The 25,112-nt window shown below is 47.7% G+C and overlaps 1 protein-coding gene across 9 annotated transcripts in view; it reads right to left on the reverse strand.

The window, feature by feature from the left end:
• Positions 1-307: 307 nt before the first annotated feature.
• Positions 308-25,112, reverse strand: part of MTSS1 (MTSS I-BAR domain containing 1) — a 162,140-nt gene continuing 137,335 nt past the window's right edge. For 2 of the 9 annotated variants that reach the window (XM_037803444.1, XM_037803446.1), the window contains 9 exons: positions 16,576-16,733; positions 15,329-15,436; positions 13,942-14,039; positions 11,334-11,544; positions 7,661-7,780; positions 6,598-6,792; positions 5,139-5,312; positions 4,612-4,774; positions 308-3,222 (listed from right to left, as the gene is read on the reverse strand). In XM_037803444.1, coding sequence (XP_037659372.1) covers positions 2,543-3,222; positions 4,612-4,774; positions 5,139-5,312; positions 6,598-6,792; positions 7,661-7,780; positions 11,334-11,544; positions 13,942-14,039; positions 15,329-15,436; positions 16,576-16,733 — 1,907 coding nt within the window. In that variant the 3' untranslated portion in view covers positions 308-2,542. The remainder of the gene's footprint in view (positions 3,223-4,611; positions 4,775-5,138; positions 5,313-6,597; positions 6,793-7,660; positions 7,781-11,333; positions 11,545-13,941; positions 14,040-15,328; positions 15,437-16,575; positions 16,734-25,112) is intronic. The other 7 variants (XM_037803450.1, XM_037803451.1, XM_037803449.1 and 4 more) reach the window with 4 other exon arrangements.

Consider the following 25,112-nt stretch of genomic DNA (forward strand, 5'->3'; position numbering starts at 1 on the left):
CTACAGTAGTTTGAGTTGTCCACAGACTCAAAGGTAAGGGCATAGCAGAAGTGTTTGAAGAAGCTTCTTTAAAAGGTATAGTGGTTTTTAAAACTCAACTAAAAACAGCTAATGCTTTTAGTTCTTGTTAATTCAGTGGAATTGTTAACCAGTTCAAGCAACCAGTGTCCTTAGGGCTCATAACCATCAAAAAAATAACGTTCCATCAGTTTTCCAAATAAGGAATCTTAAGCTCAATTTAGGTCTCAGTCCATCTTCTAACATTTGGCTAAGGCCTCACACGGAAAATAAGAATTGAAATACGGGACATCTTTTTCTAGTGGTTCTTTATTTATAATATAAGCTGAAGCAATTGTTACAATGTAGAAGGGAGACACGTTACACAATTGTTATTTATACAAGTTTAGAACAAAAAACTCACAGGGAGAGGTCAACTCTCAGTACAAACTAGCAACTAAACCACAATAATTTACCTTTAGAAACGATTTATTTTTAGCTGTGACACTGCTTTTACAATATGCAAAAAACACAAATGGAACTACCCAAGATGTTTTGTCACATTCTTTCTACATTGAATTTGGCAACATTTTATATTAAATTTATTCAGTTTATACTAACGTTTAAAAACTAAACAACTGAAAAGCTGTACCAAGGTACAGTTACATCCATTTATTTCAAACGTTTAAAATACCACTTTTATCTATTGTAATTACCTTGCAGTGATTTCTGCTTTTGCAAAAACCATCTCAAGCATCATATGCACAATGCATCAGCTACTTTTAGTCATCAGGATTGGTGGGCTAAACCACAGGCACTACTGTTGCTTATATTCTGAAAAGGAGCTTGTTTTTCAAAGGAAAAAAAAGCTTAAATAGTTCCTAATAATCATGCCTTTGCTTTAGAGCCATAATAACATAAAATGTCCTTGAGCAATCACAGCAGTGTTAAATGTTAATATACAGAACAATGACTATACAGGGATGGCACATCCAATGCAGCTATGTGTTAAAGCATAATATTATGTCATTGAAGCCTGGAGCCAACAGGAATCTGCAGGCTCTGTGGGACCCCCTGGAGTGGTACAGACACAAACATGCACTTTCAACTGACCCGACTCTGCTGAGCAGGTTTCTTTCCTTTTAAAACACAGTTGTCTTCTCCAAATTGTGAGCCCTTTAAGCCTACAAATCTCTATTGGCCTTAGGGGATGGGTATTATAACTAATTTTCATTTAAAAAAGAAAGATACAAATCCATTCCAAAAAAACCTATTACTTAGAATACGATTTAAAAAAAAAAAAGATAAAACAGAGACAGTATAGTGGTCAGATTCCCAGTGACAATAAATCCTCTCTTCAATGTTTAGTATGATGCCAATTAACTGCCATTTATTTAAAAGAAAAGAAAAACAAGCCCCCAGATTGGTAAACACATTGGCAAGTTGCTAGACTCCAAGCTGGTTACCCTTGTTAAATCTGCTCAAGTTTTTTCAAAATATTTGGGCTTTTCAATGTGCCCAGCCTGCTGGGCACAGTTAAGTAAAAGGCATTTGCTATATCTAAGAATTCCCTGCTATCATTTACAATGTTTTCACATTTTAAAAACTGCCTTATCCTTCTGGATGTATTTGGATTGAATGAAAGTGAGTACAATAGACAAGAAACTAAAGAAGGGGAATTCTAGGTCTAGCCAGTGGCAGCAGCATGCTCGGGGCTGAAGGTGGGCGCTATGTGCAGTCAAGAGGAATCGTGGGAGAAAGGAAGTCCTTAAACATCCTACAGAAACAAACACTGCAATCCAGTATGGCTTATTCAGATGCATTTACCATGAAGCTACTAGAAACGCAACCTACGAGGCTACCCTTAAACGTAACAGGATCAGCTATGTTGACAGTGTGCCCCTCCCACAGCCCTCCCCCAGTCCCAGTGCGCTCTTCCATCTCCAGATTTACTTCATAAATATTGCTCATCAACTTGTATTCCTGCCTTTTTCATCCAGAACATAGTCTATATAAATGAGGATACCCCCTTTTCCATTTTGTCTGTACATTAAAATAACTTGAATTTGCTTCTAAGCCAGACAACTACAATGCATCTACAAAAGCTTGCAGAAAGAAAAAAAGAAGATGGAGAGAGAGGCAGGAGAGAGAGGCAGAGAGAGAGAGAGAGAAAAAAGAGCTAACTGCTGAAGTTAACTGCTTTGTGGTTCCCCTGTCCCACCCCACCCCCCCTTATGCATTTAAAATTTTACAAAGACTTATAAAAAAGTTAAATGGAATTTGGCACCTTCAGAAAAATCAAAAGGGAAACGAAGATTAAAATGTGCAGAAAGAAAACTCAATATTTACAAATGAAAAGATTGAGATTATATCAGTTACACGGGTTGCCTTTAATTCTTATCTAAAGGTGTCGAGTAGTTTCAAAAGAGCTGTATTCTGAGTTGCCTACAAAATCTTTTGTTTGATTATATCGATTGGAATGGATCGAGCCACATTAGGTTTTGTTAATCACACAGTTCGCTCCCGTGGCGGCGTTCCCGTGCGCCTAGGAGAGGCGCGGGGCGGAGCGGTCGTTGGTGAGCGTCTTCTTCAGCTTCACGCCCCTGCGGATGGCGTTCAGCATGTCTTCTCCTTGCGGCGCCTCCCTGGGGCTCAGGTCCGCGGGGTCGCCCTCCGGGGTCTGGCCTGGGGAGGCCGCGGCACCCGAGGCCTCCCCGTCCTGGTCTTCGGCCTCGCTTTCCGGAATCGCCTGTCTGTGCTCCTCGGGGATGCTCGGCTTCGGGCCTGGAGGTGGGGGGTTGACAGAGGCTTGGCCGCGCCACAGGGAGGAGGGCATGCTGACGGCCCCCGGGGGGCCCTCCCCCCCGGACGGCGACTCGGGGCTGTGCTCACCCCGCTCCTCCAGCCCATCTGGGGGGGCTGGCAACACCCCGGGGAGCTCTGGGACGGTCGGGGTCTTGATGGGGATGGGACCCGCTCCGATGGCCCCCCGGCGCACGGAAGGCTTGGTGGAAGGGGTCCGTCGGATTGTTGCCACCCCCGGGGTGACGGCGACAGGTCCGAGCGTGCTGGGGAGGCCGGCAGTCGAGGCCGGGCGCTTGGCTTGGAACATGCGCCGGTAGGACTGGCTGATGTCGCTGTTCCTCGGAATGGTGGAGGATTTGTCAAACTCCGGCTGCTCGGCCTCCTGGTCACCACTCACGGAGAAATAATCGTAATCTGAAACTGGGAATAGGTTTTGATTAGAGATATCCAAAGCAGCAACTTTACTTTGGGATTCCTTTGTGTCGGGAGGACACAAGGCCCAGGAGGCAGAGTTTTTCACCACATTCTGATTTCAAGCCCAGCGCTGGATCCTTAGAAAGCCCTCATCAAGGAAGAGCTCCCTGGCACGGAGCTCTGTTTTTGTTCACTAATATGCCCCTAGCTCCTAGAAGGGCACTGCCCAGAGCAGGCACTTGAGATTGTTGTGTGATGAAGAATGTAGAACTGCCAAGTAGCAGCATATCTAACTCCGAGCATCTCTGGGAGGTGACAGTAAGGGGGATGCAAGAGAAGATTCATTCTATAAAACCCCCAGGTCAGAATTCGACATGAGAAACAGACTCAGAGTATCCTAGGCCTTAACATCTCCCTAATAATTAAGTGGTTAGGTGAGAGTTGAAAAAAGAAATGGAGCTATAAAGATAGGTTCTGTCAGTGACCTGTGCTCACTGCTCTCAAAAAATGGCCTGACGCCAAGCCAACCCCAGTGCTGTGTCGGAAGGGGACGCTTACCCACGACACATCCTAGAGCAGGGCATCTCAACAGCGCCGACGCTGACATTTGGGGGCCAGGCAATTCTTTGTTGTGGGGGGCTGTCCTAGGCATGACAGGACATTTAGCAGCATCCCTGGCCTCTACCCACTAGATGCCCCTCAAGTTGTGACAACCAAAACTGTTTCCAAATGTCCTCTGGATGGCAAGATCACCATGCCCTACCCCCCAACTACTCGGCTGAGAACCACCATCTTAGAGGCTTTGACTAATGGACTGCCAAAAGCTTTTAGTCAACTGTCAGATCAATTCTGCGTTAGATTTTCAACTTGCCTGGTTTGTGTGTGTGCTGTAGGTGGGGCAGGTTTAACAGAAACAGGTAAGAATTTGGACTTTGGATTCTAACAGACCTTAGGTTCAAACTCTGGCTCTGCTACTTACTAGCTGTATGCATTTGGGAGTCATTGAGTCTGTTTCCACAACTATAAAATGGGGATAAACATGCTCATCCCATAAGTAGTTGTAAACATTAAATGGGATAATAAATACAATATAAAGTTAGCTGAAGTGCTAAAAACATATGAAGCTCTTATTAACAGCATCTGCCTCAGTTCAAATCCAGAATCACCATGTACCCTGACGGTGGGAAAAGAGAAAAGTTGCAAGAATGCTGGTCACTTCCGTATGCAACACTGCCTGACAACTACAGATCCATGCCCCACAGCATTCCCAGATGATGAAAACAATCCTGAAGCCTGTCTGCTAGCCTGGGGTTATCTGGGATACATCCTCCTCCCCGGGTTCCTGCCTTCTCCTCGCTCGGTGCTGCAGCCGTGAACACCCAGGCTGCCTCATACCTTGGGAGGGAATGGTGTCCTCCGAACAGCACGGGGTGGTCGTCTGGGTGCTGTAGCCGCTGGAGCACTGAAGTGAGTCCCGGCTGCTCCTCTGCGTGTCGAGCTGGAGGCCCCGTGTCAGAGCCAGGGCCAGCTCCTCGCATGCCTCCAGCTCCTCGCCAGGCTGCAGGTGGAAGGGAAGAGGGAGATGCAGACAAGCCACCAGGGCTGTGAGACCCCCATCTGGTGTCCCCAGAGGCTTTCTGCACATTTCTGCTGGTGGGACCTCAATAGTACAATTCTGTTCCCATGTCTGTGGACCAGGGGAAACTACTGACTTGCTTGGGTCCTACGAGGCTCTAGAAAGCTCTATGCATCTGACTCCCACTCAAGGCATCTTCCAAATGCTGTGGAGCAGGAAGTGGGGGAGATGGAGCCCTGGTCCCGCTGGCCACAGGGCAGACTCAGCCCGTGATTGCTGGCCAGCCCCTGGCCCCTCGCCTACACCAACCAGCAGCCCAACCAGCAACAGAAAACAAGAGCGTCACCCTGGTGGCTGCGGACACGGTCATGCTCCGTGGCCTCTGGGCCTCCTCGGCGGCTGCAGGTGCGCCACCCGTGGTAGCAGGTCCCCCTCCGCTGGGGTCCGGCTCGCGTTTCTCTTTGCGGCGCTGCAGGGTGTTCACGAGAGGCTGGTCGTAGGGCCCTGGCTTAGCCCAGTCCTATGCGGAACAAGCACGGTCAGGGAGGCAGGAGGAGCCTGGGCCTCCGCCTCCCTCTTGGTGGGGGGCAGGGGGCACAGCTCCCCTCTGGACAGCTGCCCACAGAAGCATGGCTGGTCCCTTAGGGGAATGCTCAGGCTGGGATGAGCCAGCAGCCCCTCTTCTATGCAATTCCCAGGTCTAAAAGACAAGGACTAGGAAACCCTTTGGGGGACCCCCTGGGTATGTTCCTTTTCCCTCAGCAACCAGGCACGCAGCCAGCCCGTGGGAGAGTCCCAGTTCATGGTCCCCTAACAGCCAACCAACATATCCCAAGGGCATCACCAGTGGACAGCAGAGCCCCGGGGCCCAGGTCCTCCCTTCTAGTGTCTGAAGGAACCATCTCCCCTTTAGTGGCCCAGATGATGTCACTTCAGTGGCGTGGCCACCAGGGGGCGGTAAAGGAGCTCCAGCCCCACTCCCTAAGGCTGAACACCCCAATTCCCTTCCAGGAAAACGGCCCCAAAGGACACTTCGGGGTCTGTGACTTCTAATGTCCTCAGATAGGAAGGGAAGGCTCAGGGGAACAAAGAAAGATTTTGAGGAGTCTGAGGGGTCCACACAACCTGTGAGGGATGAAGCTGAGACCTGCTCAAAATGCCGGCAGCCTCGGGGCCTGCTTCTCAAATTAGGGTCCTCATGTCAAAATAAAGCAGAATGTCTTCCTGAAGCACTGAATGCTCTTGCTGGGAAATAACTGTAAAACTTTGCTTTTATATCAAAGCAAACATGTTTTAATATAAAACAATCAAGACTAAAGTTAAAACCTGCATGTATTTTTAAGATAAAACACGATAATCCAAGACCTATTTGGGGTTATGGTTCTGTTACCATAGCCCAGTAGGGACTGTTTAGGGCAAAGTCTGAGGAGGTGGCAGAGGGGCACAGGCCCCGGCCCCCAGAGCTCTCTGTTACCCTGAGACCCTCAGGCCCAGACGGGATAAACCCAACGGAGTTCATCCTGGAGAACTGGGCCTCCTGTCGTGGGACTGACAGTCCCTGCAAGGCCCCATCTGGTTCACAGTTCCCTAAAGGAGGCCCCCCATGGAGAGTCTCGCTCCCCACTACTTGCTGGCTGCATCCTGACTCCCCCCCAGCAGGAACTTCCTTAGGGAGAGGTGTTATGGAGAAGAAGGCAGAAGGTGAAAGGAAGGGGGCAGAGGGAGAATCCGGGTGGGGCTGGTGGGACAGAGGGGCGAGCACAGAGGCCATGAGAGGGGAGGAGGGCGGAGGGGGAGACACAAACCTTCCAGCTAGGGATCTGAGATGACGGGAACATGCCGGGCCCAATGGTGTGATAATGAGCGTAGTCTGGAGGGTGGGCAGAGGTGGCCCGCGGGAGCAGGCGGGAGGCAGGCAGGCAGTGAGGGAAAAGCCCAGCACCCACGGGCCCCGCATGGGACTCACTTGATAAACTACAGTGATAAAACCCGTTAGACAACTGGAAACGAAACAAACAAAAAGGGGGGAAAAAAAGGAAAAAGAAATTAATACAACAGGATGAGTACGGAGATACAGGATGGCATTGACATTCGAGGGAGGGGGGAAACCTGAATCATTAGAGATAAAACAAACCTGGGGGCTCAGCGGCTCGGGCAAAATCAAGGAGCCTAGAGAGAGGAGCCAGTGTGCAAAGACTGCACGTTTATTTGACACCAAGTCAGTATTTTCCCTCAAGGAAATACTTCACCTACATTTTAGAATGGTTTGGAAATGGACCAATGTACTAAACTTCTGGTGTTCTCTGTGGTTTTTTAACGTAACGAGGCAAAATTTCACGGTGATTGTGAACTTCTTCATCTCATTATGCAAATTAAATTCAAAAGTTCCACAGTGTTCTTCAAACAAATGCGTTCATTCTAGGTTTCCCAAATCATTACACTATTCAGGATCGGATTCCAACACAGGGATGAGGGAGGGTTGCAAACTAAAAGGCGGAAAAGCACATAGCCACTGATGCAGTGAAATGTCATGTCCCATGGCATGGTGACGAGGTGGCCACGGTGGGTGGGAGGCTCAGGAGGGGCAGGAAGGGAGATGGATGACCACACAACACCTGTTCTGGAAAGAAGCCTTCACACCTCTCAATTTCCCAGACCCCTTCCTCTTTTGCACGGTGCTTGCTCATGGGCCACACACTTATTCAAGAAAAAGCCCTCGGCCTGTTGCCACCTGTTGTCCCCCAAAGGGACCTGTTCTGGGTGTGTATTCTGAGTTTCCGGGTTGCTGCAGCTGGGGTGGGGAGCAGAAGGCGGGGAGCAGAAGGCGGGGGGCAGGGAGGCTGCTGCAACAGCCACGCGGGAGGTCACCTTCTCTGTGGATGCCCAGGCACCCATGGTGGAGCCCGAGCTGACCGAGGCGGGGGAGCTGCACTCGCTCACTGACTGGCAGGTTTCGGAGGCTTCCGAGGAGGCCGAGCTGGACGAGTTCTGCAGTGGGAGCGGGGGGACCACACGAGGGGACCAACAGAAACCGAAGCACAAGCCACCAAAAGACCATCGTAAATAAAAATTAAGGAATGGGGGTGGGAGTGGGGAGGGGCACGCACAGAGAGAGAGACAGACATATACACAGAAGAGGGAAGGATGAGAGAAGCAGAGGGTTAGGATCTTAATTCTTTCCCCCAAAGTTGCACCCACACCGAGGCCTTCAATCCCTTGGAAAGAGCAGCAGGCCCTGGACCTACGTCCCCCGAGGGCATACGGATTTTGGTGAATCTTGTTCACGGCTGTCTCCCCAGCACCTGGTCAAGGCAGTGTGGAAAACCCTGCAGGGCTGTGTTCTCCAGGGGTTTCTTCACGTGCCACAAGCCCAGGTCCCCGGGAAGGCCCCGTCCCCTCCGCCTGCCTCGGGTACAGGCATCTCGGCTGCCTGAGGACTGACCCCTCGGAGGGGCTTTGGCTACCTGCCTGCCTAGAACTGCTCCAACTCCTGGACTCCCTTTGCCCAATGTGGCTTCTGGATTAACTAGGGGTGGCTGCCAGCTATGAAGCTGTGTTTTCACAGGACACGCTTTTAGGTTCCTCTGCCTGGGGAGGGACCTCTAGGTTCTGGGCGGTGATGCCTTGTGGGCAGTGTCACAGGTCCATCGTGGGGAAGGATAAAGCATTTGGAGAGCCCTGGGCCGTGCTCTGGGCCTGCTTCCTGACGGTCACCCAAGTTCTGGCCTAGCCAGAGGCAGGGGTTCTGTCTGTTGGTTCCCCCTTCCATCCCAAGTTTCTGGTCCTGTGCCTGCACACGGCAGGTTCTCAACAAATACTGAGTGATGAGTGGCAATGGCCGCCTCTTCCATACACTGGGTTCCCCCAGGTAATGCCTGGTGCCCACCCAGGTACTTGCTTTAAGTTTTTCTCAGTTAACTGCAATTTCTGCTTCACCCCCAGTTTGGTTAAGTAAGCCGAACTATCTCGACTGAGTTGCCTGTCTATATTTCCCAGGAAGTGTCCCTATACCCACCGGCGAGAAGGCCAGATTCGTGTTTCTGTCTGCCCCTTTCACCCACAAAAGAAAGATTTCTGCAAAGGGACAGAGCTTTAGCTTTCCCATCCAACAAGGGCAAGGAATCAAGAGGACACTTAGCAATGCATGGTGCTCTGGGGAGCCAAAGCAAGGGGAAGCTGCAGGGTGGATGTCCTGCTGCCCCCGAGATCAGTGGTTCGCAGCCTAGGATCCGAAGTCTGGGGGTCTGGATGTAAGTCCTGTTTCTGCCACTTTCTAGTCGAGGCCTGAATCTAAGCCTCAAGTTTTTTTTTTCCCCCATCTTTTAGAATGGGGACCACTGGTATCTAACTAACAGATCAAGATTAAGAGATTTATATATATCCATATAATGGTTAACAAACTGTAAATAAGAGCCAACTGTTATTGTCATAATTTACCAGGATTATTTGGGTTTGTCTAATTCAAGGATGCTTGGCTTGAAAAAAGAACCAGGCACCCACCCCAAGAATGCAGGCTCAGATTTCTTTTGACTCCTGCTCATTTTTTAAGAAACTCTTGCATCAGATGGAGGTCAGCAGCTCTAAAGCAGACCCTCACGGGGACATGGCTCCATGAAAGGGATGAAAATGGAAGAACTGTGAACAAACTGTCACTTGGCCATCATTTATAACCAAGTGGGGAAACGAAGGGCTCCTTCTCCTTATATAGCTGTGCTCCCTTCTTCCCACCCCAAATTAAGGTGATCTTACCAGCTTCAGGACATGTGACCCTCTGGCCTAGGTCATTTGTACAATCTCCTTAAATTCCACCCCTTTTATAATTATAAGTAGCCATAATACTTTTTTTAAAAAAAAATCTCTATTAAACATTGCAGTAATTCTGAGCTTAATAAAAAAAAGCAACCAAGTATAACGTGGTCATCAACTTTTAGATTTAAGCAAATCCCAACACCCTGCCTTCTGCTTCCCTCGACATAACTGGAGGCAGAAACACTCTGCTGTAGCCTGACACATGTGCACCCTGTTCTTTGCCAGCGAGGCTGAAGCACACAGTCCCTCTTTTTCAGAAAGGAGTGTTAGTGCACAATAGCATGTTAATTTGTCAATTGATTAAACACAAACACAGAATTATGCTGCACATTAGAACAGCCTTTGAGGAAGTGCAAACTCTTGCTCTGGTTCCGACCATTCGCTCTCTGCTTGGGGACGCGCAGGTTTGCTTTAGTGCTGCCTTTTGGGGAGGGGGAGAGTGGAGGGGGCAAGGGATGCCATGGCTCTTGGCTCCAAGCATTTGAAATTGAGTTTCTATGCAAGGAAGACAGGAGACAGCCGTTTCCTGGGATGTGCTGGGTTGTGAGGCTCTGGTTTCGCCATGTCAGACACATCAGGTGAGGAACCCGTTGGCCTGGGTTCCTAAAATACCTTAACAGGCTGCTTCTGCATGAGGTGCTCCCCCAAACACTCCAGATGAGGTGGAGCAGAAAGGGCTCTGGATCTGTAGCTAGAAACCCCTGCTCCAGGTCCCTGTACTTCAACTTGGGAAAATTACATCTCAGAGCCTCTGTTTCCTCAACAAATAGGGATAACAACACTCTGGGTGGTTGTTGGGAGGAGGACTCCAGGGTAACTAGGAGCTCCTAGGACGTGCCTGACACACAGTAGACCGTCAGTGAATGTTAGCAAACTGGAGACTTGGATAAACAAGACAGACAAGGTCTCCTGAGTCCAAAGGATCTTGGGCGGAAGGGAGTCTACCGGAACGGCACTCGTGGGTGACAGGTGCAAAGCCGCCATTCCTGCCAGCAGACGGCACTGCGGGGCAGCCCACAGTTGCCTGCATTCTGTGTGTTGTGCGGCTTACTAAGTGTTGGCCAGATGCCAACCCACTGGCAACAAGGGCGGGAGGCTGGAGAGGGGCGCAGATGCACTGGGCCTGCAGGGGAGGGTGTTCCGATGTCCTGCCCAGCTCCTGCTTTCTGCTCCAGCAGGAACCCCTGGACTGGGATGGGCCTAGTGCCACCTAACCCAGCTGTGGGGGAGGAGGTTCTACACCCTCCTTCTCCCAGAATCAAAGTCCCAACAAAATTACCTGCAGATCATGATGACCCTTTCTACTTCTTAATGAAAACCGATAAAGGGAGCCTGAGAGTGCCAAAGAAGGTGTCAGAGCGATATTCAATGATGGAATCGCAGCCACTTAGAGAGGAATCTGAGATGGGGGTGGAGGAGGTAACACCACTGACAAATGCCCATTCATTATAGCATAAAGCCAAACCAGGCACTCACAAGGATGCCACAGATGGCCTAACCTCTTTGAGTTCTGTCTGCTTAAGTGGGAGAGCTCCCCAAATCAATGTGGTCTCACCCATCACCGCAGAGATGAGCTTCGAACACAACTCCCATGTCTCTCCCTTTTATGAACGCCATAGCTAAGGAAATGAAATTAAACCAGTGGTTTTGCAAGTGGGAAGGCAGGCCAGAAGCCAGGGTCCGTGTCTGGCTCCAGCTCTGGATGGCGGTCAGCACACCAGGGCTCTCTTACCTGGTTGGGGGTCTCCGGTGGCATGGGAGATGGTGACTTGGACTGGAAGGCATCCTGGGAGATGAAGCCTGAGTCATGGGAGGACACGCTGGACAGCCTCACGGGCGCCTGCTGGGGCAGGTTGGAGCTGCGATAGCGGTAATGCGAGCTGGGGGAGTGCGAGTGGGAGCCGCTGGAGCGCGAGTCACTGCTGTTGACACTGTTGAGGCTGCTGTGAGGGGCAAGCAGAGGGTGGCGGGCATGGAGGGTGAAGGGGGGAGTGGGGAGAGAGAAAGGGAGGGGAACAGATGACACCAGGGGCAGAGGAGGGACGAGAGCAAAATACAGTAATCAACTCTCTGCTCAGGTACAGGTGAAGCAACGTGAACCATAAGGCAGGTTTTCAACACACAAAATAGTTAAGCCAGGAAACAAAAGGTATTTCCATGTGAGCAAAGGGGGAGAAAAACAGCCGCAGGGACTCAGTTCTCTGATGGTGCGATGAGGTCTTCTCAGGGTCAAGGCCCATAATTCTAAAGAGGCAAGTGCTGCCCTGTTCTCCTCTGCTGTTCACTACCCAAGTTCAGGGGCCTGAAGAGAGTCAGGGCTGATCTTATCTCCTCATCTGCCTGCTGAAACAGTGACCCTGTAGAAAAAACCACTAAGGCATCAGTGTGACCTGGTTGGTGTGTGCAGCTGGCTCCTTGGATGGACCACCCGGGGCCGGGAGCCCAAGGTCAAACCAACCCACCATCACTTCGTGGATGTGAACTCCGCTGGGCATCCCATGGTGATTTCACCCTGGGTGAGCCTGGTTTGAGACTGGCCAAGAACATCAGCAAACCGACTCAGTCTGTTTGTATAGATGTGCTCTACCTTTCATTATGGAAGTTAGTGATTTAATTAATGGCTTTGCCCTGATCACAAGTGCTTCTCTGTTCAGAGATCGGTGAGCCTGGCCTAACAGCACACCTGGCCAGAATGCAGGCAACTTTCACTGACTACAGGCAACCAAGGCCAAGCCGTTTGCTTCTGAGATGGAATTATAAACAAGGACGTGCCAGAGTGACATGCAGCCTCTGGGTGTTCTTCCTGCGTTCCTTTTCCAGTCATAAGAAACACGCTCTACACTCTGCATCATAATTCAGGTATGAAAAAGAAAAAACTGAACAGAGCCCCATGGTCGAAAGAAGCAGAGCTGCCCCAAATAAAGAGTCGTCCTGGAAGCATCTGAAGGGGTGAAAAAACAAACCCAGCCTAGAACGAGAAAGTTTGCAGTTTCTGCTCCTAACCCCATGAGAGATTCTGTTCTGCAACTCTGGCAGCTAATAAGGAGCCCGGGTCTGGGTGACGTTTCTACCCTAGAATCACTTGGTGCTAATGTTCAGACAGACATGGGGGAGGGCCCTGGAGGAAAGCACTGCTGGAGGGGACAATTATTATGTTTTTTTGCTTTTCCTCCCAAAGAGCCGGAAGAGGGCATGTGGGGATTGCCTAACTTACTGGGACTCCATTCCAGCAAGCTCACAGCTGATGTTGTCAGTGCAACATAATTTTCTATTCAACTAAGATTATAAGAAAGAAAAGATACACATGCAGCTTTGTTTTTCACCAAATGAGATCTTTTTTTTTTTGATACCAATAAAAAAACAAATAGATTTGTCTTACACACACACAAACACACACACACACACACACACACACACAGCTCATGAAAGACAGCAAGAAAGCAATCAACATTTTCAGGGAGCAGAACATCAGAATGTAGCATCTTAAGTCTGAATTTCCTGATAAGTGTCTACAGCACCAACACAGGTAGGAAATGAAACACACACAAGTGTATGTGGAGACTGGTAATCACCATTCCTAGATTTAGCAAACCCACCCTGCTCTTTACTCTCAATATGAATTCACAGGACGTGGAAATGCATTTGCCTTAGAAAATTCAAATAAAAAGATTAGCAGGTTGAGTGTACCAGAAAGATAAGGGAAACATGACAATGTTTCCATCCTTCAAAAAGAGGAGAATAAATTTTTCAATCTGCAAGCAGAGAATGGCCTAATGGAAAAGTGCTGGAAAATGCTTTTTGTAGGTGGCAGAACTCTTCCAACTGATTCTCACCAGGGAACAGTAGACCTTAATGGGGAGGTGGTGGTGGTGAATAGAGCAAGAGTGCCTTTTATTTTGTGAATCCCTGAGATGAAAATTTGGGGTGAAATGAGGGTACAGGCCATTACTTTCTCCCTCTGCTCTGGCAATGGTGAGATCACCAATCTAAAATCAACTTGTGTTCACCCTTTGCTAGTCCCTGTGGTTTTTACTCTCCTAAATAGGAAAATCAAATGCAAGTTCATAAAATAGAAAAATCCCTGTAATGATCAACTGCGGGAGAACAAGCTACCTCCACTAGCTTAACAGGCTTATGTGGTCTTTCTATCTGATGCAAAATTACTCTAGAGGCTAAAGAGTGAGATCAGAATCATCATGGAATTCTTTCAGCTGATTATATCACTGTTTCCTGTCAAAATTAGCCATTCAAAGAGATAAAGGACTGGCTCTAGTGCTCACGTTAACATAAAAAAAAACAACTTGTCCTGAAAGCAAGACGAAAATCACTGCTCCGCTTACCTGCAGACACTTGACTTTCTGGACATGGTGGTACTGGGGGAAGATGGGGGCGTCTGATAAGACCAACTGTAATCAGAACCTTTCAAGTCCAAAATTACCTAAAGAGACAGAGAATCAATGGGTAAACTGGGTGCCATTGAGATAGGGAGCATATTTTTCACCTGCTAAAGGAAAACATCTGTCAAATCTCAACATCCACCAAAACATCAAAATTCTGCCACTGGGGGGGGAGGAAGGGGTGAGAATTAAAGAAAAAAATTTTATTACTATTTTTTTAAATTAAAAAACCACCCAACCAATCCATCAATATCATAATCCTTTGTCTGAGATAAGCAAACATATATTAAAGGGGGGAAGGAAAAGGAAAACCATGAAACAGCCAAAGAGACAGAGACACAGAGAGAGAGATTTACAGTACAATTTGTAAGAGCCAAAAATATCTTTATGCCCAAGGGTAGAATTTACAGGATTTTCATCTTATTGCAAAGGCAATAATGGTTTCAGGATTTGTTGATCTTGCATTTTAACCACTCAATATTAAATGGCCACTTGCAACAGATTTCTCCAGGACTAGGACTCTTAAAGCCTGAAAGAATCAAGAGCAAACCCATTTTTTTTCACAATTACTCACAGCTTATTCTACATCTGTCTCTCTTGCTTGACAAAGAGCTACTTGAGTGTAGGGTCCACCTTTCATTCCCGAAATAGGTGCTCGATAATAGATGCATGCATGCTGTGGTCTAATGAAAGGAATTTCATAGAATGGAAAACACGAACTCCCAGACTTGTCTTCTATGTTGGTTCCCCAAGGAGGCAATAAAAATTTTATACAAAGTGCAAAGCCAGCACGTGATTCATCAGATGCTCCCCTAAATATGTCTTTTTCCACTTGACATAGTGTTAATGTCACATGAACGACATGAATAAAGCAAAAAAATGTCATCTTTTCCAAAAGCCGAGGGATTCCCATGCGTTACTTAATTGGAATAGGAAACTTCATGGAAATAGTTGACAGTGACAACCAAAATGCAGCACTGTCCAGTCCTTATGACAGCTTATTTCTAAGGGGAGTTAGGAGCGTGGACCTGAAACTCAACTGGTTGGTTCAAATCCCAGTTTACCACTTACTAGGCTAGGGAAGCTGGTTGAGTCACTTAACCCGTCAGTGCCTCAGTGACCTTCTCTATAAAATGGGGATGAATGAAGATGAACTGAGAGCTTCGAACAGTGCCTGGCACACGGTAGATACCAGGAAACATCAGCTATTACGGTTGCTGGGTATGCGATTTGAAGGACGTGGTGAAATATGGATATGATTTAAAATGTGACAATGCCACAAGGAACACTGAGGACCCTGAAGCTCAATCTCCACCCACATGGCTCCTACCTGCTCGCTTGACGAGGGCAGTTTGTGGGGGTCCATGGTCAGGCTCTTCAGATCTTCTGATATGGTCTGAAGGTGCGTGATTTCCCCAAGCATCGAGATTTCTTCTTCCTGAGGGAAGAGAATTCATGACAAGTTGGCCTCATTGGTGATCCATTCCATCGTCTTGGACCTATTGTTTTTTACGAGCACTCGGGTTACTGTAGAACTCTTTTGGCTTTTCAGAAAAGGCCCTTTTCTTTTGGGAAACGGAAAGGAAGAGAAAGCTGCCAAAATCCCGGAGTGACCTGGGTTCCCGGGACAGTGGTGAGCCAGCCAAAGCAAACGTGTATCTTCTTCGCCTATCTGGGTGGAGGTGTTGGGCCTGCTCAGAATGTCTGACTGCGTATTCTTACAGTTCCTGCACACATCTTTCCACTTGGCTTTGATGGATGCTGCAATTTGGAGATCTTCTGGTGCAGATCTGACTGCAGATTTTTGTGACAGCACGTATGTGTTCCATAAAGGTTAACTGTGCCCCTTCTTTCCGATTTTCTCCACCAACTTAATAAATGGCAGGTGAGAAGGAAGTAGAGGACTATGGGAGAAACATTCAACTGGCTTTACCAAAATGCCCTGCTGGGATTACAGGCCCAGGCAAGGACAATCTGCAGATAACCTCCAAGCTCAAGGGAACAACTCATGTTTGGCCATTTTGCTAGGACTGTGGGCCATCAGTTTGTGCTTTCTGATTGGCTTAAAGAACACCTATAGCAAAGTTCTCAGTTATGGCATGCAAATGAGTTACTTAAAAAATTAGTTCAAACTGATTTTGGGGAGGCTCTTCCCATATGAATCTCATGGTCACTCCTTGGCCCATGGGTCTAAATGTTACCTGACGGGCTCATGAAAGCAGATGGCTAGTCCCCACCACCAGAGTTTCAGATTCAGGAGGTCTGGGGTGGGGCCAAGAACGTGCATGTCTAACCAGCTCTCAGATGAGGCTCATGCCGCTGGCCTGGGGACCACACCTTGAGAACCACTCTGCTAGGCCTTCTAGACTTGGAGAGAAAAACCAAGTGAACAGCTGGTGTGAAGAACTGTGAACAAGGATGGGCCGTGCTATCCTCACCAACTTGTGAAGGCTCACTGGTCAACAGAATTGATTCCATATTATGATCCCCAGCACACAGCAGCTTCTCAATAAATGACAAAGGAAAGTCTCCTCCAGACCAGCAGTTTAAGCCTTCTGGAGCTTTCCGTTAACTTACAATCACTGGCCGCAGCATAGAGATGAAGGTGCAGAACCGGCCACGCTCTTCAATCAGAGCCTTGCGCACTGCCTGCTTCTCGGTTTCTTCCAACAAGAGATATTTATCGTTGACATCTTGGAGGGCACTGTCCAACTGAGGCTGGATATCACCTCTCCCTGCAAATAAAACAAAGCCCCAAGTGTAGTTTGCTGAAACACCGGCTTGTAAAACAAATGGCCCTCCCTGGGGTCCTTGCTGAAGTCAAAACCAGTTTTCCAGGTCTTAAAAAAATTATTTACTTATACCCAAAAAAGGATTTAAGGTGGCTGTTTTTCTAGAACCAGCTATTTCCAATTTTCAATGCTGAAGGGCACATTTATCCTGGTTTATTCATAATAAGGAAAATGTCCTGGGGTGACACCTCATGACTTGCCTCCTCTTGCTTTATCAACCCCACTGAGCCTCCTGCCAACAAAACTCCAGGACATGGCAGTCAGACAGTATTCTTTCCTTTTAGGACACTCTGCAGAGGCTAAGGGATGGGTGGACAAGGTAAGGGACTGTGGATGTTTCCAAAAGTGGATACAAGCTGGGTTTGTTGGGTCAACCTCAATCAAAGAGCCTCTGTCTGAGCAGAGGTTGCTGTCCCTGAAGACAAAAGTGGCAAGCGTCAGCTCGCCTGGCTCTGGACCCGTGGGAATCCTTGGCAGGCAGTTTAACTCCCAGTGGAGATCCCTGAATACTCTTCCTGTAAAAGAAACCCAGTAATAAAAAGACCCACAGTCAGGTCTGTGCTGGTGAAAAATAAGATGGAGTCTGTACTGAGCCGGGCCCCTGTCTAGCAATTGTCCATCCCTCCCCACAGAGCCCAGTTAAGTAGAAGCAACCATTGCTAGAGTTTAAACGGAGCGTTTACTGTTAAACAATTCTAGAACATGGTTGGCAAACTGTTTCTGTAAATAAAACGTAATTAGAACACAGCACAGCCATTCATTTACGTAATGTCTATACCTGTTTTTCCTCCAACTGCAGCACTGAGTAGTTGTGGCAGAGACAGTAAGGCCCCAAGACTGAGAGTATTTTCAATTTGGCCCTCTGCAGAAAAAGCTCGCTGCATCATAAAATAAACACGGGCAAACGGACTGAAGGCCGTGTCAGAGTGAGTGGTTACTGCAAATCTCACCCGTGGCGGGAACGCCAGGGTGACCACATGGGGAGAGCAGCCCACACTGGCCCTCCCAATGCAGGGTCTTCGCCGACCACTGGAACCACAGAAAGAATTTCTGAACTCCTTGAGGGCAGAGATTTGGCCTTTCTCAGTCCAGGCCCCCATAAAATGCTATGTGTATGTAGCAAGTGCTCAGTGAACGTTTGTGTGACAGTTTTAAACACAGAAATGTTCAAGTTGGAAGTGGCCTTGGGGATGATCCAAACCAACCTGCTCGTGTTTCAGGGGAAGTGGAGGGACTCGTCCAAGGTCACACAGGGAAAAGGACAGAACCAGGAGAGAGCCCACAAGGTCTGATTCCCTCCAACACTGAAGTTCTCCGCTGCCACACAGCCTCACGCCAACAAACGGGTTCCACGGTACCTCGTGGGAAGGGCCTGGCCAGTTACCATGCGTCTCTTAGGAACCACGTAGAGGACAGTAAATGCAATGCACCATTCGGTCTGAAGAAGTGAGGGGACAGGGAAAATGGACTTGACTGTAGGAATATAGTCCACATGTTCTCTCAAAAGCGGCTGAGAAAACTTAATGTGGAACAAGAGGTGATCAAGCTTAAAGAACGTCCCAATAGAAAAGGCTGCTGGGGTTTAGTAAGGAAAAGTCACTTCTTGAGCAGGGATTAGGTTCTCAGTTACCACATAAAGGGGAAATTATGTCTAGTCAAAGATCAACATTGAAAATCCCTTAGATGCCCAGAAAAGTACAATATACACAATTGTTTGTATGTATGTGTGTGTGTGCCTCTCAACAGTCAAATAAGTTCAAACATCTAATGTGTACAAGAATATATACTATCTAATTTCATGGAGGGATTTTACCCAACAATTACATTCTTTAAGAAATTTGTTGCTTGAGAAACTTCAGCATATTTTTAAGGTTTCCCACTTGCTGGTTTCTCCATTTGGCTGCCATCTATCTACCCCTTGGGATAATTCCATCGATTCCTCTAGTTTCTCCATCATTTCTTCAATGTCTTCCTCAAAGATACAAGGAGGGTCATCCCCATACGTTAACCTGCACATGTGAACCATGGATGGCACTTGTTTTCTTTTTTTAATGTGGGCATGAAGCTTGTAAAATCATTCTCCTATCTTCTGCAGGGATCTGCTAGGGGCTCACCCTGGAGGATACCCCCTGCCTGCAGCTCATGGAAGGAAGACTGAGGCATCACCAGTGCTATTAAAACCATGAGTTTTCCTCTTCCACTGCTTTAAAATGCCATCTTGTGCAGTTGAACCACATGTGCTGAAGGTGCACACGATGCAGTCACTGGTAGTGAAGCTCTAGAATGTTCAAAGTGCCTCCTTTTTCTTATGCATCTTGCAAACCAGCGTGGGCCTTGCTGGGTGAGGCCGTGTGGCTCAAGGCTGGCCTTCAGAGGCCTTCGTCAAGTCTCACTTCCCTCCATGATGTCCTAGCTAGCGAAATACGGAGGGTTGCTGACTGAGTCAGATGTTCTTAACTTTGGGAGTGGGGGTGGGTGGGGACAGTAGATTAAAACACATAATGCTTGACAAAACCTGCTTGGATGGGCTTTGATTACAGCAGCAATCATCTTTCATTAAAGCCTATATTATAAGAAATTGGAAAAAAGTGTATGTTTACTTTCTTTCACAAGTCATAAGGTGCACGTCTAGCTGGAATTAATAACATGGACTTTTTAAAATGTAAAAGCAAAGTATAGAGCCAAGTTTATCTAATTGGGTAAATATAAATTTTCATTATTCTACAATCATAGCAAAGTTATTTTAAATATGTATTATGTTATAATTAGAGGACTTGCAAACTGTCTTCTAAAACAAATATCTGTAAAAATTGCTATAATTATAGTCATAGTGAGAACATTTCCATTCAGGATATACCATAACCTAAAAACAATGTTAATTTCTTAAATTCACTAACACAGCATATAATTATATTTATAAAAAACAACTGTGGTAGGAATTTTTGCATGCCCCAGGGACGGAAGCACCCCTTGAATTCTCTCTCGCCAGATGAGGACTCTCTTACATTCAGATACAGGCATGTGTTTAGGTCCACAAATTCAGAGTCTACTGGCACTGATTTGATACACAGAAGTACATTCATTCGGTTCCCATCAGGAGTGTCACCCAGAGCCTCGCCGACTCCCCAAGCTCAAGGCCGGGCCGTTCTTGCCACAGGGAGCTCGACTCCATGCCCTTGTGTCACATCCGTTCCCACCACCCTCCCTGGGCCAGGTGATCCCTCACCTGGACAGCTGCAATTGTCCCCCAATGTATTGCCCCAATTCCACTCGAATCAGCATCCCCAGAGCAGCCCTGAATTACTTTTTGAAAGCAAATGTTGTCTTGTTCCACCTTTTTAATAGCTCCCTTGCTTGCAATTAAAGACACCCTGCTTTGCTCGAGGTGGTCCGTGTACCTGGTGGCCTCAGCCCTCTCGGCCGCACTTTCCTCCTCCCTCCCCATCCTGCACTGGCCCCTTTCGATCCTCCAGGCTCCGGGCTCTGTCCCACCTTCACAGACGCTCCCTTCTCCCGGCTGCCCAATGCCTGTCCATCGTGTGGTCTCAGTTAATTCTGGTTCTCCGGGAAGCCCTTCTTAAACTCTCTGACTAGATTGGGACGCTCTGACTTGATCTCTGAAGTCCCTTTACTTATCCTTCACAGCACTCACCCTGGCTCTAATTTCAGTTTTATTTTTCTCATTACTTGATTGATGCCCATTTTTCCTACTGGTGGGTAAACCCCGCAAGGGCAGAAACCATATTTTTGCTCAGTCCTGAGTCTTCTTACCCAGTACACTTGCCTGAAGATGGCAGGTCCTCAAATATTTGTGGAATGAGTGAAGCCATAGTAGAATAACTTGCCTTGGGTTTGTTCACTGGTCTTGCCCAGCATGCCCTTAAATGGCCTAAAGCTGCAGAGCAGAACTGGTGAATTCCACAATTGCCATGCGGCCAAAAGAAGGGAGGGGGGGAGAACCTTAGACAGGCTTTCCAGACAAAATTCCTAAACAGAGACTTTCTGGCCTTCTCTGTAAAATCTTCTTCATCCTCAGTCTAGAGAATTTTTTTTTTCTCACTGCCACTTTGCAAGTCTTACATCTATTCATGCTGGGAAATTCTGATAAAAATCAGCCAGCAACTTCCCCAGGGGAAACCATATGATTACTCTCTCTTAAGAAACTACTCCTGGAGCAAAGCACTATTACTGAGCACCCCATCGTGGGCCAAAGTGGCACCCCTAGAGGAGAGAGTTTGTTCTTTTTCTTAATTAAGTAGGAATGAAACAAACATCCATATCAATTTCCTAGCATTTACACATTATTTTCCTTAATCTTCACCTAACTGTTCAAGGCAGGAATTAATGTTTCTACAGATGGGGAAACCGAGTCTCAGGGAGGCAAAATCGCTTGCAGGAGACCACCGAGCTAGCAGATTCCACGGGCGCTGCCGGAGTTCGACCCCAGGCCTTTTTCAGTCCACAGCTTGTGTTCTCCGGAGTTCGACCCCAGGCCTTTTTCAGTCCACAGCTTGTGTTCTCCGTACTTCACACACACGAGAAACACAAATCCTGGGCACCAGCTGCCAGAACTAAAGGTTCTAAGTCTGAACAGCCCAATCAAAAGGGCCGACAAGTGTGATTAGCATTATCTGGAAACTCCCAGCCTCTGTATACTCACTCTGCTGCCCACAAGGTGAGCCTGCAGGCTGAACTCAATTCTCAGGGCCTTCCAATGGGGAAAACAAACCCAGGCCATACTGCGCCAGGGCTGCGGTCAGGCATTAGCACAACATCCCAAGGCATTTCCCTCTTCTGAGACAGACATATGGGGAAGCCGTCAGGGTCCTGCAAGATGACTTCCATCTGCTCTCAACACACACAAGTGCTGTATTTCATTCTAAGAGGCCACTTTTCCACATTTTCACACCTCACAAATCAAGATGAGCCTTACAATCAGTGGCATGTCACAGGTTAACTGGCAGTTGCTTTTTTTCCCCTCTTTTTTAGTGTCCATAAAACAATGGTGCATCTTACAACTGAGGGCTTCCTAGAGTCAATGGAATATGAGATATAAATGCTGCAATGGACATGCAAAGGGATGCTGGAGATTAAAAATTCCCCTTTGACACACCCAAAGAGTGGAGGATGCTATGTTTTTTATCCCTATATAAATCCTCTACTCTTAATACCCTAAAGCAGTTTGATGGATTCCCAAATGGATGAATATATTTATATAGTTCTTGACTCAAATAAGAATGCTTAATTCTGATTCTTAGTTCTGTGAAGAGCAGACGAGCCTGACGCAACCCTCTAGACCTATGAATCTGCATTTTCAGTACTACTGTAGAATGATGGCCATTCTAGAAAAAAACAACCAAAATCAAAAGAAAGATAATGCACTTAAAAATTCTGAATGACCTCAATTTCTGATACTCTCTCAACATGCCATGCCTCGGTTTCCCCTCGCCTGTGAGACATAAGTGATGCCTAACTCATACGGTTCTGTGAGACCAAATGGGGCGTTTAGAACATCACCCGGCACACGGAGAGCACTCGGTCAATGTCTGATGGCACCAGCAGCATTTGATGTAGTCTTGTGGGGGCAGATGTATTAGTGTCGATTGGGTTGGAATCCTTTGATTGAGTGTTTCAATGGAGATGAGCAACTGCATCTCCAGAGCTGTCCCAGCACTGAGCATCTCGCAGGGGATACTACGCAGGGTACAGAGGGCTTTTTCAAAAGTGAGCTTTCCTTTTGAGGTGCTCTTTGATGTAAGGGAATGCACAAGATAACATAATCCTTTTAATAAAGGTGGGAGTTTCACTTTTAAGAGTCACTGGTTCCTAAGCAATCAGCTGTATCTGATTAAGAACAAGAAGAGACAGGTCAGAGAGCAACCAGAAACCATCCCGGGCAGACCTGTGGCTCATCACAGGCGAGTCGTCTGTAATCGACAGGGACATCCAGTAAGACATCCTTGGCTGTGGCTAAGAAACACTCTACTGTCTACCACCCATTGCTTAATCAGAAACCTGGCACCACCTTCTGCTTGTCCTTGAACTGATGTTTCTCCTAAAAGGCTCTTGAGTCCATTAGCTTTTCTCCATCCCCATGGCCACCTCCCTGAGCCCCAGCCACACTGTCATCTCTTGCCTGGAAAACCACAGCCACCTGCCAAGTGGGTCTCCATCCAGGCCATCTAATCCATCCTTTCACAATGCCACAGCAGGATTTCTAGAAGGCAAGAAGTCTTCAAGGGCTTCAACACAGTCCTGGAAGTCGTCTTTAACGTGGTGAACAAGGCCCTGATCAGATCCCTACTCACTTCTCCCAACTGGCCTCTCCCTGGCCGTGCACCTGAGGAGAGACGGAAGAGCCACGTGCACCTGGTAAGGTCCTGACCGATGCCATGCTCCACCACCTCCCCGCAGATGGGAAGAGTGTTTCTCCCTGGTGACCCCTGCTTCTAGCCTGGGCTGGCCTCCCTCCCAGAGCACCAACACCTCCCCGACTAAAAGAAATCTCACCTGTTGTGGTAACTGCCTAACGTTTGTGGTCATCCTCAAATGTAAACTCCATGAGGGGAGGACCCTGTCAGTACCACCCGGAATCTAGCACATGATCTGACTCCAGCAGGCACTGAGCAATAGTTACTAGGTGAATGAAACAGAAATTGAACCTAACTTCAGCTTCCAGCCACAATGACCTGTGTTTTACACGCCTCCACACACACTCTTCCTCCTCCTGGAATGCACTCTCCACCCCTTTCCCCACTCCAACCCCTTCTCTATAAAAACTTTGTTCAGCCTTCAAGAGTCTGCAGAAGCATCACCTCCTTTTGGAAACCTCCAACTCCCCCAAGGAAAACCCTGTCTCCTTCTCTGCACACCCACAGCATTTTTTTCATGTCACAGCTGACTGTAAGATGTCTGAATGCCTTTGCCACCCTGTGGACAGTTTGGTGGAGACCATTTCTGTATCCTTGGTAGCCAACAGAGTCTCACAAAGGAGGCACTGCGCACCTATTTCTTGAATGAATGAACCGATGAATGAATGATCGCATGAGGGCTGGCTTGCTTTGCTGGGCTCACCTGCAGTAGTTAAACGACAATGTTTCTGGAAGGAGATGGTGCCAGATGTGAATCAATTACCCCACGAAAAACGTGAATGGCTTAGGGGTTGCAACTCAAAAGAAGCAGCAACTACCATCTGCCCTTGACATTCTGCCATGCCCTGCACCCTTCTGGGGAGATAAAAACCAGATTGTGCATTGAATTGGTATTTCAAACAAGTTGTCCTTTTACTTTTCTGCTGTTTTGTATTTGGTCAAAATTAATGTTGAGAAAAGCCCTTGGCTCCTGCTCTGCCTCCATTCTGTAAATAACTCTCCCTTGGCACCGGAAGGCAGCCCCAGGGAAGCCAGGTGCTCTGCACCTTGTCAACAGTCTCCTTGTGCACAAGGACACTTTGGGGCACTTGTTTAGCTCCCGTGACCAGCCATTTGCAACCAGGGTCATGGCCAACTCACCACTGAGCTGTGCTGGGCAGGAGCAGGCGATGCTACAGGCCAGCACTACAAAAGAAGAGAGTTTGCATTTCCAGGCCTCCTGCAGGTCTGTTCGGTTTGTTTTTATCCAGAATCCACAGTTGTGAAGTACAGCTGATGAATGCCCCAGCCCCTGAGGACTACGTGTTTTCATCTGAAATGCAACAATTCGTTGCAGGAGCTTACTGGGTTACATTAAAATGTCTCTACTGATTTAAGTCAGGGACAGCTTCCTGAATGCCACACTAGGTAAATTCTACCACCCCTGCTTCCACCAAGATGGAATGAGTCTGGCTGCCTGTTTGCTCTCCGTAGCCCCGTCACCCTGCTAGCACCGGCGCAGCCTTGTAGGACTGGCTGGCACCCTCCCACCGTCTGCTCCTCATTCTTCTTTGTTATTCTACTGCTCTAACCTGGTATTTACCAATGCAAGAGGGCAGAGCATGTGTCAAGCTGTGGCTCTCTAATGCCAACTAATTTTTTGAAAGTCCTCTCCCATCCACTTTACACCAAGTTTCCCCATTTGAGTAACCTGTAGTCCATTTAACTATTCAATTACTTTCTGAGTCGTTAAATTGTGTGCTCTCCTATAATGCTTTCCCCAATCCTGCCATGAAGTGACTCAACAATCTTCACTGATGTATTAAAATCCCACTGACTGTAAGGTTCTAAGAGGCAGAAAAACTTCTCAAGGCCAATTCGATCATCGGTCTGGATTTAGAGCCACATCTGACTTCAAGAGGAACTTTTCCAGCCTGTGTTTCCACAGAGAACAATCATTTGTTGAGGCCAA

This window comes from Choloepus didactylus, chromosome 14 (assembly GCF_015220235.1).
Source record: "Choloepus didactylus isolate mChoDid1 chromosome 14, mChoDid1.pri, whole genome shotgun sequence".
Taxonomy (NCBI): domain Eukaryota; kingdom Metazoa; phylum Chordata; class Mammalia; order Pilosa; family Megalonychidae; genus Choloepus; species Choloepus didactylus.